This window comes from Lissotriton vulgaris, chromosome 1_2 (assembly GCF_964263255.1).
Source record: "Lissotriton vulgaris chromosome 1_2, aLisVul1.2, whole genome shotgun sequence".
In the NCBI taxonomy this organism is placed as follows: domain Eukaryota; kingdom Metazoa; phylum Chordata; class Amphibia; order Caudata; family Salamandridae; genus Lissotriton; species Lissotriton vulgaris.
In genome coordinates this window covers 316812471-316831003 of record NC_141686.1, presented here as the reverse complement: position 1 = coordinate 316831003, position 18533 = coordinate 316812471, and the positions used below count along the sequence as shown (strand labels likewise).

The following is an 18533-nucleotide window of genomic DNA, read 5'->3' as shown; positions in this document are numbered from 1 at the left end:
TTAAAAAGCTTTGACAGATGTCAAATTAAATTTAATACTGCTGGCATCTATATGGTATTAGGGTACAGTGTGTTGGGGATGTTATTGTCCCCCCCACCGATGTCAATAGGGTCGACATGTTTCTGCCAGTAGGGTCCGTGGCATTCATCAGGACCAAAGTGAAAAAAACTATGGGCTCCGCTCTTACCAAATTGTGGTGAGAGGGTATCCACTGTGTGGGGTGACTAGGATCACACTCCACTGCGATATGGCCTCGGCATCTAAAGCCTGAAAGAAATAACATGAAGATGTATAACGAAACATAGCACATGACAGAGCGGATTTACATTCAGACTCATGCACCGAACACTATTTGTGAGTGACTATGAGTGCAGCAATTAGTGTCAGTCATCTGTGCACTAGAATATGGAGAAGTGTTTCTCCATACTGCTTACCCTAAAGATAGGACAGAGTGCCCCATACGAGGGTGAGGGCAGGAGACCCCTTTGGTCCAGCGCTAAAATGAAAATAATGAAGAGAAAAAAACAACATAATGCCAGGTGTTTACAAGATGTTGGAAGTTACTTAGTGGGACACAAAAGAAGTTCCACAGTATTTTCAGAATCGAAGAACCTGGAAAGTAAAATGGTGACTCATTCTTTCACACATTCATACTCTTACTGATATGTGACACGATCTCCGCTGCTGCACATATGTGTGTGCTCCTCCTCTCCTCGATGTGGAATGAGTGGTGTGACATCCGTCAATATATAGTGTCAACACTAGGTAATTAGGGCCAATAATGGTAAATTAATGTCTAATTAGCCGCCGGAGTGTCAGATCCGGTGTCTCAAAAGTCACACTCTAAAAGATCAAGACTGCAGCCTGACCTGCCAAATATGGGCTTCCGGTGAGAGACCCTGGCCGCCTGTTATGCGTGCATTCGGTCATGTAGCACCCAGGGCGGAGCCCGCGTCATCTGGCGACTGGGTGCGGGAGCTCAGGAGTGTCTGGCTGAAGCGCATGAGCGTTGATGCCGGATTACGGGCATTATTCTGTAGAGAAAAGTGTGCACTGCCACGGAGCAAGGAATCCTTCATGTTTAGTATTTAAAGGTATACTGTTTCTATTGACGTATAGTGCACAGGAGTAACTGGCACACAAATAGGCACCACAGAGATTCCCCAGTTACTGGGGTATTTGCATGTTAGTAAATACAAATGGTAACAATAACGGTGGGTCAAAGAACCCAACGTGAGTTGCGCAGTGATCAAATAAAGCGCAAATGTGGTAGATTGTGCCGGGAATGGGTGACTGGCAGAGAGTGGACAGGCGAGTGCTTGTCTTTCTAAGTGGATCCCATTGGGTGTGAGTGTGGCTCATTGTGGGTGACTAAGGATAGTTGCGGCGATAAAATTCCCATGATGTAGGAGATTTAATCAAGGCATACATCTCGCTTGTCAGAGATGTTGTATGCACAGGACTGCATAGATGACATGTACATACAGGCAGGGGTGGGTGCATGCTAGATGTTAATGGTGCCTTCATAAAGGAAAATACAGTGTATAGGGCTAGTTGCAACCATGGAATCTCATCATTGTGCCCTTCTTTCCATGTTCGGAGGCTATATACCCACCTCTGCTCCCTGATATGCAGTGGTCTGATTCATTACTTCAAGATCACCCATTTGAGGTCTGTGTCCTTATGATTATGTTGATTATGTTCCAGGAAGTGTCTAATTCGTTTTCTTACATCGTATAGTACTGCGATGTTCGTTGATGCGGGTCTTAATTTTTCGTGTGGTCATGTCCACATACTTCAAGTTGCATGGGCACATCAGAAGATACACCACATTTTCCGTGTTACAGTTGGAGAAGTGTTGGACAGGCCTCATGAAGGGGCACTCTCCCGCTCCCTGCACAGCAAAGACCGAACACCGGCCCTCCCGGTGTCACCCGAAGAACCACCCCGGCAACCCACAGAAGCAACCCGCAACCCGTCCCCAACGGGACGCCTGCTCCCGACCACCCCGACATCGGCCGGCCCGGGCCGCCATCAGCAGCATTGCCCGGCCCAGCCGCCATCTTGGACACTGCACCACGAGGCCACGTGGCCTCAGCTCGACCCCAACCCTGGGCCTGGCCAGGCCCCGACATCGAGGCACCACCATCCACCCAGGAGGTGAAGAGACCACTTGGCAGGTCAATGGGAGAACGGAGTGTCGATGGCTCTCCCCCGCCAGGTGCCGATCGCCCCCAGCCTCCCTCATCCCGGACCTCCCGACCTCCAAGAGCGAGGGTCCGGACATCAAAGGAGGCCAGACCTATAACTGGGGCAGCTCCAGAGCAGGAAGGCAGTTGTATCCTGGAGTCGAGAGACACCGAGAAGAACTCATCCTTGACGGACTGCTGGCGCTGCCACAGCCCTGCCTTGTGAATCGTCGTTCCTGCCTGCTGGCGCTGCCGCGGCCCTCTGCAACCTACATCCTCGTCGGGACCTGCTGGCGCTGCCGCGGCCCATCCTTGTGAACCATCGCTCCTGCCTGCTGGCGCTGCCGCGGCCCTCTACAACCTACATAGTCGTCGGGACCTGCTGGCGCTGCCGCGGCCCATCCTTGTGAACCATCGCTCCTGCCTGCTGGCGCTGCCGCGGCCCTCTGCAACCTACACCGTCATCGGGACCTGCTGGCGCTGCCGCGGCCCATCTTTGAGTGAACTATCATCCTAGCCTGCTGGCGCTGCCGCGGCCCGACCTGCCAGAACTCCGAGCTCGAGGATTGTGAGCTACCCATCTTGCCACCCCCCGTACCAGACCGGTACCAAGACTGTCCCGCAAACCCTTTCCCCCTCAGAGACTAGAATTGAGGGGACCCTCGTGTCCTGACCTCCCTGTACCGTTGATAACCTTGCTTCAAGAATCGTATATAAAGAGTGTTGTCCTCATCCTTGTGTGGTGTCCATCTGTGGGGGGGAAGTTACTTGTCTGTACGATCGCTGGAGACGGCCCTCACCTGAGGCCTCTCCCCCTGTCCTCGGCCGACCCTCTAGGTCCCCGTCTAACATTGGTGGCCAGCGGCGCGACCCGAACCAACGCGTAATCGTACAGAGAGTAACTCACCCCATGACTCAACCACAATGACAACAAAAGAGAGCGGATCCACAGAAAAATTCCAGATGGAGAAACTAGAAGACTACAACCACAGAGAGTTAAAACAATTTTGCATAGAACTAGGCATTGCTACCACAGGACTGAGCACGAAGGAAGACTTCAAGAAGGCCCTAGAATCTTGGGCAGAGACTGGTACGACCGTACCACAAAACCAAAACCTCGAGGCGCCAGAAACGAGCACCACTCCGACGGAAGGAAGGAGATCGGGTCTCTCCCTAGAGGAAATCCGAGAACGAGAGAAAAGCAGACTCCATGAATTAGAGCTGGCACGACTTCGGTTAGACGGAGAACTGAAATTGGCAGAACAAAAAACAACATTGGAACACTTGCGGCTCCGAGAGGAGCGGGAAGAGAAGCAAAGACAGAGGGAGTTAGAAGAGAAAAAACTGGCCTACGAACATGAGCGCAATCTAGCGGAAATAGAGCTTCGGAAACAAAATAAAGATCTCGGGGTGCCCGAGCGCCCGAACACTCCTGGCACTACAGACCCTAAGGTCCACATCCCCAAGGATGTCGTCAGAGAATATTACCGAAACGATGATATCCAGCAATGGTTCAAAGCCTACGAAGTAGCCATGACCTCCCACCGGATTCCCCGGAGCGACTGGGGAGCCGGGTTATGGGGGAGGTTTGTCAATGAAGGGCGAGACGCCCTGCTGCAACTCCCGGACCATCAGATGACATCCTACGACCACATGAAGGCCGCCCTCCTCACTCGATACGGACTCACGCCTGAGATGTACCGCCAGCGGTTCCGTGACTGCAAACGGATCCCGGGTACAACTTGGGTGGAGTACGTGAACTTTTTCAGCAGAGCATTCGAGGGGTGGATCAAGGGCAGCCAAGTAACCACCTACGAACAACTCTTTAACCTCATCGTGTGGGAGCACCTCTCCAACAACTGCTTCGTCGAGCTCAGGCAGCACCTCCTCGACAGTAAACTGACTGAACCTCGGCAACTCGCCGCCGAAGCTGACCGATGGGAAAGCACGCGAGTTGCCCGAAGCGGGACCAGCGAGCCAAACAGAACCAACCAAGGTCCCCATCGCCCCCGAGGAGGAGGAGGCCAGGGTCGGGGTAGAGACGCCGTCCCGGCGGCTCCCACCAGCAACACCCCGCCCCCGGCCGGCCGGGGAAACCCCCCGATGCGTCCGGGGTTCCGAGCCAACTTTACTTGCCACCGGTGCCAGCGGACCGGCCACTATGCCAATGACCCTAATTGCCCGAAGAACCAGAATCCTATACCCCGCCAGGTCGCTGCCGCCGCCCTGGGAGAAGAGCAAGTCCCAGAGGATTGTGAAGAGTACGAACAGGAACAGCCCGAGTGGGAACGAGCCGCCATGACCCTGGTCTGCCTAGGGGAAAGAGACATGATCCCGCGGGCTCCCCTTCCCGCCAATACGAGGAAGTACGGCCAGTGGGTAACCATAAATAGGCGCAAGGCCGAAGCCCTACGTGACACCGGGGCCGTTGTGACGGCAGTCCGCTGTCACCTGGTCACCCCGGAGCAGATCTTGCCCAACGTCCTTTGCCCCGTCCGATCAGCCGACAACTCAGAGAGCCTATGTCGGATGGCCTGCGTCCCCTTCGAGTGGGGAGGAGTGTCCGGAATGCTGAAGGTGACTGTCCGCGATGATGCCCCGGTGGACTGCCTCCTGGGAAACGACCTCGAAAGTTCCCCCTGGGCAGCCGTTGAAAGAAGGGAGCACCTGGGGATGTTGGGCCTCCCTGAGTGGGCCTGCATAACGACCCGGTCCATGGCCGCCCGCGCCATCTCCAGTCCCGAAGAACCAGAGTGGCCAGAACCTCCTCCCCCGATCGTCCCGGAGGGAGACACCCTAAGCACCAATCCACCAGAAAACAACGACGAAGGGCCCGTTCAACTCCAGGACCTTCCCGAACTGGCCCAGTGGCGTCAAGAGGGTGGTCCCGCCCAGGAACAATTCCGACAAGAACAGAAGACCTGTCCCTCCCTCGAGGGACTCCGGCAGCAAGCCCTCGCCCAGAGCGCAGGAGACACCGCAGGGGCCCACTGGATTTATTGGGACAATGACCTGCTCTACAGCGAGCAAAGAATTGCTGAGCTGGGGGCCAGTCGGGTGCTGGTGGTGCCCCTCCGCTTCAGAGACTTCCTTTTGAACTTAGCGCACGATGTCCCCCTTGCTGGACACTTGGGACAAGACAAAACATACAACCGCCTGGTAACACACTTTTACTGGCCCAAAATGCGAAATGATGTCTCCAACCACTGCCGGGCCTGCCCCACCTGCCAGGCCAGCGGGAAGAGCGGCCGAAAGATCAAAGCACCCTTGCAACCCTTTCCCGTCGTCACCACCCCGTTCGAACGGGTGGGAATAGACATTGTGGGGCCCTTAGACCCCCGAACGGCCCAGGGGCACCGGTTTATCCTAGTCCTGGTGGACCACGCCACCCAGTATCCCGAGGCCATTCCTCTTCGGACCGTGACAGCACCCGTGGTGGGCCGAGCCCTAATGGGGATCTTCTCTCGAGTGGGCATCCCCCGGGAGGTCGTCAGCGACAGGGGCACGAACTTTATCTCGAAGTACATGAGGTCTCTCTGGCAGCAGTGCGGGGTCACCTACCGGTTCACGACCCCTTATCACCCGCAAGGAAACGGACTGGTCGAGCGGTTTAACCGCACTCTCAAGGGGATGATCATGGGCCTGGAAGAACCCCTACGCCGCCAATGGGACGTGCTGCTCCCGTGCCTCCTCTTCGCCTATCGAGAAGTTCCCCAGAAATCCCTCGGCTTCAGCCCCTTCGAGCTCCTGTACGGCCACCCCGTCCGGGGCCCCCTCAGCTTGGTCAAGGAAGGATGGGAGATGGCCCCCCAGAAGACACCTCCAGACGTCTATAAGTACCTCCTGACCCTCTGCAACCAGACCCGGCGATTCAGGGAACTCGCCAAAGCCAACCTTGAGGCCAGTCAGGAGGACATGAAGAAATGGTACGATCAACCTGCCTCCTCCATCGAGTTCGAACCAGGCCAGCAAGTATGGGTGATGTCTCCAGTCGAACCTTGTGCCCTGCAGGACAAATGGACAGGACCCTTCAAGGTGATAGAACGCAAGGGCCCCGTCACCTACCTAATAGACATGGAGTCCCCCCGGAACCCACTCCGAGTCCTCCACGCCAACAGACTCAAACCCCACTTCGTACGCTCGGAGCTCAGCCTCCTAATGGCCACAGATAGTGGTACAGAAGAAGACTCCGAGCCCCTCCCTGACCTACTGAGGACCCGTGACAAAGATGGCTCAGTGGAAGGGGTCAGACTCTCCGAAGCATTGTACCCGGAACAACGCCAAGACTGTCGGGCTCTCCTACTACAATTTGCGAACCTGTTCTCCCTCACCCCAGGGGTCACCCCCTGGTGCCTTCACGACGTGGACACTGGGGATAGTCCACCTATTCGACACAGGGCGTACCGAGTGCCAGATCGGGTGCGCACCTGCATCCAGGACGAAGTCTCTAAAATGCTGGCCCTAGGAGTGATAGAGCCATCCGACAGCCCCTGGGCCAGCCCGGTCGTACTGGTCCCCAAGGCTGCCGCTCCGGGCGTTGCTCGCGAGCTCCGGTTCTGTGTGGACTATCGGGGCCTGAACGCCGTTACCAGAACCGACGCTCACCCTATTCCCCGAGCGGATGAGCTGGTTGACCGCATGGGGGCTGCCCGCTACCTGAGCATCTTCGATCTAACAGCAGGCTACTGGCAGATCGGACTCACCCCCAGGGGCCCAAGAACGATCCGCCTTCTCTACCCCGGATGGCCACTACCACTTCAAGGTGATGCCCTTCGGCATGAAAAACGCTCCAGCTACCTTCCAGCGGCTCGTGAACCAGGTATTGGCGGGCCTCGAAGAATTCAGCGCCGCCTACCTGGACGATATCGCTGTGTACAGTCGTCACTGGGCCGACCACCTTCACCATCTCCGAGAGGTCCTGCACGCCCTCCAGCAGGCTGGCCTCACCATCAAAGCCAGTAAATGTCAGGTTGGCCAGGGGTCCGTGACCTATCTCGGACACCAAGTGGGGAGCGGTCTGGTGGCCCCCCTTCAGCTCAAGATCGCTGCCATCCAGTCCTGGCAACCTCCGGTCACCCAAACCGAGGTCCGAGCCTTCCTAGGGCTCACCGGATATTACCGGCGGTTTGTAAAGGACTATGGCAGCATTGTGGGGCCCCTCACAGAACTCACATCCAAGAAGAACTCCAAAACAGTCAACTGGACTCCGGACTGTCAAGCGGCCTTCGAGAAGTTGAAGGCCGCCATGTGCACCGCCCCGTGCTCCTGGCCCCCCGACTACAGCCGGGAATTCATTGTCCAGACGGACGCCTCAGATCACGGCGTTGGGGCAGTACTCTCTCAACTAGTGGCCTTCATCAGCCGACGCCTGCTGGCTCGAGAACAGCGCTGGAGCACCATCGAGCGGGAAGCCTTCGCAGTAGTATGGGCCCTCAAGAAACTCCGGCCCTACCTCTTCGGTACCCACTTCAGGGTACAGACCGACCACCGACCCCCGCAATGGCTGATGCAGATGCGGGGGGAGAACCCAAAGCTGTTGCGATGGTCCATCTCCTTGCAGGGGATGGACTTCACTGTGGAGCATCGCCCTGGCCAAGACCACGCCAACGCGGACGGCCTGTCACGCTTTTTCCGCCTCGGCGAAGAGAGTACCCAAGAAGATGGGTGACTCTCCCTGCCTTCAGCTGGGGGGGGACGCATGTTGGACAGGCCTCATGAAGGGGGACGCTCCCGCCCTGCACAGCAAAGACCGAACGCCGGCCCTCCCGGTGTCACCCGAAGAACCACCCCGGCAACCCACAGAAGCAACCCGCAACCTGTCCCAAACGGGACGCCTGCTCCCGACCACCCAGACATCGGCCGGCCCGGGCCACCATCAGCAGCATTGCCCGGCCCAGCCGCCATCTTGGACACTGCACCACGAGGCCGCGTGGCCTCAGCTCGACCCCAACCCTGGGCCTGGCCAGGCCCCGACATCGAGGCACCACCATCCACCCAGGAGGTGAAGAGACCACTTGGCAGGTCAATGGGAGAACGGAGTGTCGATGGCTCTCCCCCGCCAGTTGCCGATCGCCCCCAGCCTCCCCGGGCGCTGGCTCCACCCCCCTGCTGGGTGTCTGGACCCCTCATCCCGGACCTCCCGACCTCCAAGAGCGAGGGTCCGGACATCAAAGGAGGCCAGACCTATAACTGGGGCAGCTCCAGAGCAGGAAGGCAGTTGTATGCTGGAGTCGAGAGACACCGAGAAGAACTCATCCTTGACGGACTGCTGGCGCTGCCACAGCCCTGCCTTGTGTATCGTCGTTCCTGCCTGCTGGCGCTGCCGCGGCCCTCTGCAACCTACATCCTCGTCGGGACCTGCTGGCGCTGCCGCGGCCCATCCTTGTGAACCATCGCTCCTGCCTGCTGGCGCTGCCGCGGCCCTCTACAACCTACATCGTCGTCGGGACCTGCTGGCGCTGCCGCGGCCCATCCTTGTGAACCATCGCTCCTGCCTGCTGGCGCTGCCGCGGCCCTCTGCAACCTACACCGTCATCGGGACCTGCTGGCGCTGCCGCGGCCAATCTTTGAGTGAACTATCATCCTAGCCTGCTGGCGCTGCCGCGGCCCGACCTGCCAGAACTCCGAGCTCGAGGATTGTGAGCTACCCATCTTGCCACCCCCCGTACCAGACCGGTACCAAGACTGTCCCGCTACCCTTTCCCCCTCAGAGACTAGAATTGAGGGGACCCTCGTGTCCTGACCTCCCTGTACCGTTGATAACCTTGCTTCAAGAATCGTATATAAAGAGTGTTGTCCTCATCCTTGTGTGGTGTTCATCTGTGGGGGGGAAGTTACTTGTCTGTACGATCGCTGGAGACGGCCCTCACCTGAGGGCTCTCCCCCTGTCCTCGGCCGACCCTCCAGGTCCCCGTCTAACAAGAAGTCGTTCAGCTTCAAGGGCGCGTGGTACCAATGTCTACCTCCTTGGTTGTCAAAGTAAAGGGACATGCAACACAGCTACTGCAGGCATAGTGTCCTTTAGGTCTTTGTGTGTTCCAGAGGGTCACTTGGTTATCTCTCATTATGGGTGGGTCTTTCGCATGTACAAACTCGTCCGTTAAGTTCTTACTCCTTTTAAAAGCAAAAAGCGGGGGTTTCCAGCGTTTTCCTGCGTCATGGAGAATGTGGCAGTTCTTTCTTATAATTTTCTGAACAGTGTGTCTCACACACAATTCTGTTTGGTTTTTCTTTCTCGTTGTCCTCTAGCAGAGCGTCGCGGTTGTCCTTCCTTGCTCACTTTTTTGCTCTTTTGCGAATTTTTTTTGGGTAATGCCGATAAAGTAGTTTAACCTCCAGTGCCTCTGCTTGTTTATGAAAATGTACGGTCTCTGAACAGTTTCTGCGCACCCGGAGGAATTGGCCTACCAGCAAGTTGTTCCGCAGTGCCTTTGGGTGAAAGCTTTCATATAGAAGTAAGCTATTCTTGTCTGTTCGTTTGTTGTGTACCCTTGTGCTAATGCCATCCGCATTCATTGTGATCTCTAGATCCCAAAAAATAGCATAGTCTTTGCTAATAGAGTGGGTGAATCTAAGATGTTGGTCTTTGGTATTGACCCATTCCACGAAGGTTTTGGCTGTTTCCTCATTCCCTCCCCAGACGATAAAGACATAGTCAATATACCGTTTCCATGTCCTCAGATTTTCCGTGAAGGGGTTGCTTGCATGAAAGATATGTTCCTCCTCAAACTAAAGGCATGCTAATCTAGGAGCAAATGTGCTGCCCATATATGTACCAGTGATCTGGTGGTACAGCACTTCCTCAAATTCAAAAAAGTTCTCAGTTAAGGCTACCTCAGCACATTCCATGATGAAGTGTTGTGAGGAAATTCCATTCTGTGTTCAATAGAATGTGTTCAACGACTTCTAGTGTGCGCATTTGGGGAATACTCTTATATAATGCCTCTATATCCATGGTGATGAATAGATCTTCGAGTTATTGGTTTCCAAGTCTCTCAAGAGGCAGAGAACATCCTTTGTGTCTCGTAGGTAGGATTGTGATTTTTGTACGACAGGTTTAAGGAACCAATCAAAAAACTGTGATAGCGGCACGAGAATTGATCCGATCCCGGATACAATTGGTCAGCCTGGTGGAAATGCTTTCTCTTTATGAATCTTCGTTAGGGTGTTCTGGGGGACTCATTCACCAAGAAGTCAGCCTCTTATTTTGTAATCCAGTCGTTACACAATGCTTTGTCCACCATACCCTTGATCTTAGTGGAGAGGCAACGTGTTGGGTCGTCCGAGTATTTCTCATAGCTGGTGGCATCGGAGCGAAGGCGGTTGCACTCCTCATGGTACATAGATTTGTTTATCAGGACAATCGCACCCACCCCCTTTGTTGGCTGGCTTTATCGAAAGCTCAGGGTTTTTTAGTTTATCCAATGCTGTTCGTTCCCGGTTCGAAAGGTTCTGAAAGCCCTTTTCTTTTTTTTATTTGATTTCTTCTATCTCCTTGAGTACCGCCTGCTCAAATGCTAGTATGTGACAGGGGATTGTCTGAGTGGGAGGCACGAACTTGGACTTTTTCCTAAGACCAGTGTCGGTCTTTTCACTCTGCTCGTCATTGGGTTCACCGAAGTGATTGCATAGTTTTATCTTCCTGAAAAATTGTGCCAGTTTGGTGTTTAGTACAAATGGGTCATTCGTTGGTGTAGGAACAAATCCTATACCCTTTGAGAGTACAGTTTCTTCATCGTCACTGAATCTAGAGGCCTCCAGATACCATGTCAGAAGTCAACTGACCTCATGTTTGCCGTGCCAGGACACATACAGGTGCTGTATCTGGAGACCTCTCGATATCATACCAAACGACTCCCAATGCCATGTTCCCCATGTCAGATGACATCCAAATAATGTATCTAGAGGCCTTCAGATACCATGTCAGAAGACATCCAATCTCATGCTTACCCTCCGAGGAGGAGTCCACATACCATGCCAGAAAACATACAGATCTCATTCTCTCCTGCAGATCCTGTACCAGGAGGCATTCAGATACCATGCCAGAAGACATCCAATCTCATGCTTACCCTCCGAGGAGGGGTCCACATACCATGCCAGAAAACATACAGATCTCATTCTCTCCTGCAGATCCTGTACCAGGAGGCATTCAGATACCATGCCAGAAGACATCCAATCTCATGCTTACCCTCCGAGGAGGAGTCTCATACCATGCCAGAAAACATACAGATCTCATTCTCTCCTGCAGATCCTGTACCAGGAGGCATTCAGATACCATGCCAGAAGACATCCAATCTCATGCTTACCCTCCGAGGAGGGGTCCGCATACCATGCCAGAAAACATACAGATCTCATTCTCTCCTGCAGATCCTCTACTAGGAGGCATTCAGATACCATGCCAGAAGACATCCAATCTCATGCTTACCCTCCGAGGAGGGGTCCACATACCATGCCAGAAAACATACAGATCTCATTCTCTCCTGCAGATCCTGTACCAGGAGGCATTCAGATACCATGCCAGAAGACATCCAATCTCATGCTTACCCTCCGAGGAGGGGCCCACATACCATGCCAGAAAACATACAGATCTCATTCTCTCCTGCAGATCCTGTACCAGGAGGCATTCAGATACCATGCCAGAAGACATCCAATCTCATGCTTACCGTCCGAGGAGGGGTCCAAATACCATGCCAGAAAACATACAGATCTCATTCTCTCCTGCAGATCCTCTACCAGGAGGCATTCAGATACCATGCCAGAAGACATCCAATCTCATGCTTACCCTCCGAGGAGGAGTCCACATACCATGCAAGAAAACATACAGATCTCATTCTCTCCTGCAGATCCTCTACCAGGAGGCATTCAGATACCATGCCAGAAGACATCCAATCTCATGCTTACCCTCCGAGGAGGGGTCCACATACCATGCCAGAAAACATACAGATCTCATTCTCTCCTGCAGATCCTCTACCAGGAGGCATTCAGATACCATGCCAGGAGACCTCCAGATCTTGTTTGCCATGCCAGAAGGTATCCATAAACTGTATCTGGAGACCTTCGGGAACCAGGCCAGAACACATCCAATCTCATGCTAGCCCTCCCAGGAGACGTCCACATATCATGCCAGAAGACATCCAGATATTGTGTTCCCCATGCCAGGAGACAGCCAGATACTGTATCTGGAGACCCTCGATATCATACCAAAAGACACCCAATGTCATGTTCCCCATGTCAGAAGACATCCAGATACAGTATCTAGAGGCCTCCAAATATCATGCCAGAAGACATCCGATCTAATAGTCTCCTGCAGATCCTGTATCAAGAGGCCTCAAGATACCGTGTCAGAAGTCATCCAGATCTTGTTTTGCCATGCAACTGGATCTGGAGGCCTCCCAATACCATGTCAGAAGGCACACAGATGTTGTGCTCACGATGCCAGAAGATATCTAGATACTGTATCTGGAGGCCTCCAGATACCATGTCACGAAGGAAACCCATCCCATGTCTGTCATGCCAGTAGACTTCAGGTACTGTATCTGAGGGCCTTCAGATACCATATATAAATCATGTTTGTCATGCCAGAAGACCTCCAGATACTATATCTGGCGGCCTCCTAGTGCCACGCCAGAAAATACCCAATCTCAGGCTATCCATGCCAAGAAGTGTTCTGATACCTTGGCAGGAGTCTTCCAATAATGTCCCAGCAGATGACCAGACACATGCCAGGAGATACCACAGTTAGTGCTTCAACAGTCTCCTCACTGCCCTTTCTCTCTCTTTGCAGATCGGCCAATGTCCTGTGGCATCTCCTGAGGGCTTGTTGTAGGAAACACTTCCGAGACCACTGAGGGGACACGGTCATCCTCATGCTTGGAAAGCCATCACCGAATCCAGATATGATTGTCCGAGTCAGAAATTCGCACAATAGAGCATAGGTTTGGTGAGTGTATCGCACTATGTAGACCAGACAGTTAAAGTCACAGGGTGTATGGAAACACAGCACAACTGAATGACACTCATCATTCACTGGGACCACCGGTCATGGAGATGTATAGCTCCAGTTGCACCAGCTGGGCCTCTGAGTGAAACTCAAAGATCTGGCACCCATGGTCACAAGAACCACAACTGCAACAAACGCCAACACACCTTTCTGGACCTCGTACGAGAGCCACAGGGTCGACAGTGGAAAATATTTCAAACCAACTTGACTATAGGGCTGGATGACCATATGTTAGACGGACCGGGAGGGTCGGCCGAGGACTAGGGGAGAGGTCTCCGGGGAGAGCCGTCTCCAGTGATCGTACAGACGAGTAACTTCCCCCCCCACAGACGTACACCACACAACGATAAGGTTTAACGTTCTTTATAAGTAATCTTTAGGTACGAGAAGATGGTACAAGGAGGTCTGGACTCAGGGGTCCCCTCGATTCTAGTCTCTTGGATGGGACAGGGGGTAGCGGGACAGTCTTGTTACCAATCTGGTAGATGCGATGATGTGATGGATAGCTCACAATCCTCGAGCTCGGCGTTCTAGATGGACGGGCCGCGGCAGCGCCAGCAGGTCCCGAGATGATCGTAGGTAGCGACGTTCCGCGGCGGTGCCAGCAGGTCCCGGAGAAGGTGGTAAGGACAACGGTCCGCGGCAGCGCCAGCAGGTCCCGACGAGGATGAAGGATGCGGAAGGTTGCGGAAGCGCCGGCAGGCAGGACAATAGTTCACAAGGCAAGGCTACGGCAGCGCCAGTAGTCCGTCAAGGATGAGTTCTTCTCGGTGTCTCTCGACTCCAGGATACAACTGCCTTCCTGCTCTGGAGCTGCCCCAGTTATAGGTCTGGCCTCCTTTGATGTCCGGACCCTCGCACTTGGAGGTCGGGAGGTCCGGGATGAGGGAGTCCAGACACCCAGCAGGGGGGTGGAGCCAGCGCCCGGGGGAGCTGGGGGCGATCGGCACCTGGCGGGGGAGAGCCATCGACACTTCTTTCTCCCATTGACCTGCCAAGTGGTCCGTTCACCTCCTGGGTGGATGGTGGTGCCGGGATGTCGGGGCCCGGCCAGGCCCAGGGTTAGGGTCGAGCTGAGGCCACGCGGCCTCGTGGTGCAGTGTCCAAGATGGCGGCAGGGTCGGGCAATGGAGCTGGTAGTGGCTCGGCCCCATGATACGGAGATGTCCGGGGTCAGGAGTCCCGTAGGAGACGGGGGGCGGGTCGCTTCTGTGGGTAACACCTGGAGGGCCGGGGCTCGGGCCCTGTCATGCGGGGAGGGAGCAAGCCCTTCACGTGGCCTGTCCAACACCATATGATTGTTTAATCATTTTCTAGGGCCATGTTAAGTACTCCTAGGTGTTCATAGCACACTATCCAGCCAAGAGTAGTTGCGCCTACCAACTGGCTCCCAGGCTTCAACCTGCACACATGGACATCTTTGTAGGCATGGACCATGGGCATTAAGATGCCATCACAACAGTCACTAAATCTTCCCTAGATTCCCGCAGCTGAAAGGAGTAGTTCAGAGACCTGAAGTTTGGATAAAGCAGGGGTCACCAACCTTTTCTAGTATAAGACCTACTTCTGTTCAGTGAAAATCCAGAGCTGCTAAAACTACTAGAGAAGTAATGGCAAACAGATCAGACAAGATTACATCATACCCCCCCATATGTAGGAGTACTAGCAGTGATCACCTCAGTGCACCACGCACGACAGACAACAGTAATTTAACCCCTTGGCTGCTCATGACGAGCTCAGCTCGTCATGCAGTACACTGGTCGTGTGCTTATGACGAGCTGAGCTCGTCATGATCCATGGAGATCTGAATATTTCAGCACCCAGCGGGAATTGCTCTAGCAGCCAAGGTGATAACAAAATGCTTTGTCAATGTGGAATGCCTATACATGGGCCAAACATAACCAAAGGTGTAATGCTCCTAGCATCAAGTTAATATTAGTGGTCGTCTCCTCAACACCACTCAAATCACTTGAAATATATTTTTGAATTTAAACCATTTTTCCAGACATTGTTTGAAAAATTCTAACATTACACACGTTTTCGTCTTGAACACAAGCATTTCAATTTTGTTACAGATATATTAATTCAAACAAGCAAACACTTCTAATTTAGTGAATGGGCTGCACACTAACAAGCTGCTCATTGGAGAAGCCTGGTATAAAAAGTCATACAAATATCAGAACACATGGTACCACGCTGTTACTATTCAGATGTGGAACATCTTCCCTCTCAGGCCTCACCTCTTGGCCAGCTCCTTGTATACGTAGGGTGATCTCCTGAACACACACACTGATAATCTATGGTGAGCTCCAGCCCTTTCTTGCTGTCAAACATTGAACTGCAATCGCCAAATCCATGCCAAAGCGTCAAGCTATCCATGAAAGCACTTTCATAGTCGGAGTATCCTGAACGTCTGGTATGGCACGTCCCCCTCCTGGGTCAACATTTGGGACCTCAGGAAAATACTGCAACAAATCCCTCTGCATCGTCTTCCTAGCCATGCATCACACGTCAAGGTCGCAGATGCAAGGTACTGTAAAATGGAAAGATAAAAACAATCCTGGTGTTGGCCCAAAGGGAGGGTTCTGCCACTGCACCTTGGAGGACATGGGGACCCTTGATACAACAATTAACTAATGGCAGCCATTTGACTAACTCACCTGTTTCCCCCGTAGAGTTGGAGCTGGTTGAGTTGGAGCTGGTTGAGTTGGAGCTGGTTGAGTTGTCAGTGGTGCAGAGATTGGCAAAATATTTCTCTTGCTTGAGCACAAAGACCAGCGATGCCCATCCGAAGAACACACCAGCAAACCCCACGCACTCTAGCAAGCCAGTCAAGAAGGTGGCCAGGCGCTTGGCGAGGCCGGCGACCAGTACCATCACTATGTCCCGTTAGTGGAGCTCAACGGCTGGTAGGTAATGTGGCAAGCGTCCTACAGAGAGAGAAAAACCGGACAATGGCTTCATTAAATGACACACAAGTAAGAAGCAGCAATTGGATTGCACGCGTTTTTATTTTATATCAGAGACACTGAGAGAAAGGGAGAGAAAAAACACTGTATACTCCTTAATCTATAAAGCCATGTAGCTCCCACCCGCAGAGGCCTCTGTCCTGCCCACCCGAACCTCTGCCCACTGCAGTCTCCATACACAAGAGACACCATGAAAACCAGCCTTCAATAAGCACAGCACCCACCCATTGCAGCCTCTTTTACTGCTCTGACCACATAAGACACTGCCTGCTGCTGCCTGTTTAAATAAAAGCTGTCAATCATAGTACTCACTCACAACAGCCTTCGCAACTGACCTGCACCCGCCTCCACACACAACACCCACTGTCAGCCACAACCTCCACCAATAACAATAACCGCACACTATGGAATCTGCTACCGCCCACCTAAACGCCTGCCCGCCACAGCCTGTATAAACAAGAGCCACAGCACACTCTAGCCACAGCTTTTGTCATCGATCTGTCTTCACTGCCACAAACTACTACCTACCGCAGGCCTCTGTTTGATACAGCCTCCATACACGAAAGCCACCATGGGATAAATCATCCTGCTACCAAAGCACCCACCCACCACAGACTCTTTCCTGCCCAAGACTCAAGTAGCAACAGCCTCTGCCAGCCAAAGCACCTAGCCACTGTGGCCTCAGCCACTCCTCTGCTCACATGGGTCTATCCCACCCACAGACTTCATACACAAGAGTCACTTTGAGGCACAGCCTACATTAGCCACATAACATACACACCACAGCTTGTGCTACTGCACTTTTTGTCCTGGGTACAAAGGTTGCAGATAGCAGGTTCAGTCTTCTTCTGATCTTGCTCAGATACAGAAGTGTTCTGAAGTGGGTGCCTAGGAGTGCCATGTTTATGTCTGGCATTAGCTAGTACATGGGAATGACCCGTCAGGACACCCTAACCAATGGCTAAAAGGTTCCCACGGTGAACCCTACCCACTTTTTTACATTGTCAAGATGGCTGAAGTCTTCAGACACACTTAATCTGGGCTCTGAGAGCTGGGTGTGTGTGTGTGTGTGTGTTCGTTGGGGGAGTGCTCTCCCAAATCTAATACCAGAATCCAGCCTGTGTCCCCTCAACAACCTCAGAGACAGTAGTCTGGTATAAACAAAGCTTAGCCGTAAGCAACCAGACATTGGATACACAAATTGTTTTGATTTTCTGTTTCCCTCCTTTAAAATGCACCCCAAATGTTATATGTAAACCTAGCAGATCTGTCAAACAGGTTGTGGCACTGTAATGTCAAAAGAAGCCCATTATGATTGCAGCTCGAAATTAAAGAACCCTGCCGAAGTGTCCGCTAGCATTTGTCTTTGACGGGTGAGGTCTCTTAAGTACGTCCCAAATGTCATATAAAACGCCCTAACGGACCTGTCAAGCATAATGTGACCTTCAAACTAGACTTGACACTTTTGAAGTAAACAAATAATCCTCCCAGTCACCCCCCTTGGGCTTCCACCCAGCTTCAGAGGGGTGGTCTCTCCCCATTCAGGTCAGAATATTGTTTGCTACTGGGAGCAAGTACACACCCCAGTCATGCATATTTAAATGCTACTAATTACTGGCTGGCTGAAGTGGGAGAACAAAATGCGGTTTTAGCTTCCAGGAGTTCCAGCCAGGGCAAAGGCAACTTTTTAAAAGCTACCTTGCTGTAATATTTAGAACAAATCCGATTTTACCATTGAATTGAATTTTTAACAACCATTAAAAATAGTGGTGACATTATTTTTCTAGCTAGTCCCATTTCAGAGCCAGATACAAACAAGCATTTACAATGCAATGGTCTTGGCAATATTATAGGTAGAGCTATTGGCATTGCTCATTTTTTTTATTTTTTTTTGTATCCCTAAATAAATGGCATTGTCATTTATATTGGCAATAGCTTAATTGCTTGCATATGCGAGACCTACTGCATTAGCAGAGAGAGAGTTAGGTAGTGAGATAGAGAGAGAGTGAGGTAGTGAGGTAGTGAAAGAGTGAGGTAGTGAGAGAGAGAGAGAGAGAGAGAGAGGTAGATAGAGAGTGAGGTAGTGAGAGACCGAGAGAGTGAGGTAGTGAAAGAGTGAGGTAGTGAGGGAGAGGGATGTTCTGAGGTAGTGAGATAGAAACAGAGTGAGGTTGTGATGTAGTGAGATAGAGAGAGAGTTCAAGTTCAAGTTTAAGTTCGGGCATTTATATAGCGCACTACTCACCCAGAGGATCTCAAGGCGCTAGAGGTAGGGGATCATTATTTGTCGAACAGCCAGGGTTTCAGTTCTTTTCAGAAGGAGTGCGTGGGTGAGGAGGCGGAAAGTAATTCTTTTGTTGACGGGAAGCCAGTGGA

General features: G+C 52.7%; 1 protein-coding gene across 1 annotated transcript in view; it reads right to left on the bottom strand.

Annotated features, from left to right (window-relative positions):
* Positions 1-16065, bottom strand: part of LOC147736607 (equilibrative nucleobase transporter 1-like) — a 569280-nt gene extending 553215 nt beyond the window's left edge. The window contains exon 1 of the mRNA XM_086953785.1: positions 15849-16065. Coding sequence (XP_086809911.1) covers positions 15849-16065 — 217 coding nt within the window. The remainder of the gene's footprint in view (positions 1-15848) is intronic.
* Between the last annotated feature and the right edge of the window lie 2468 nt (positions 16066-18533).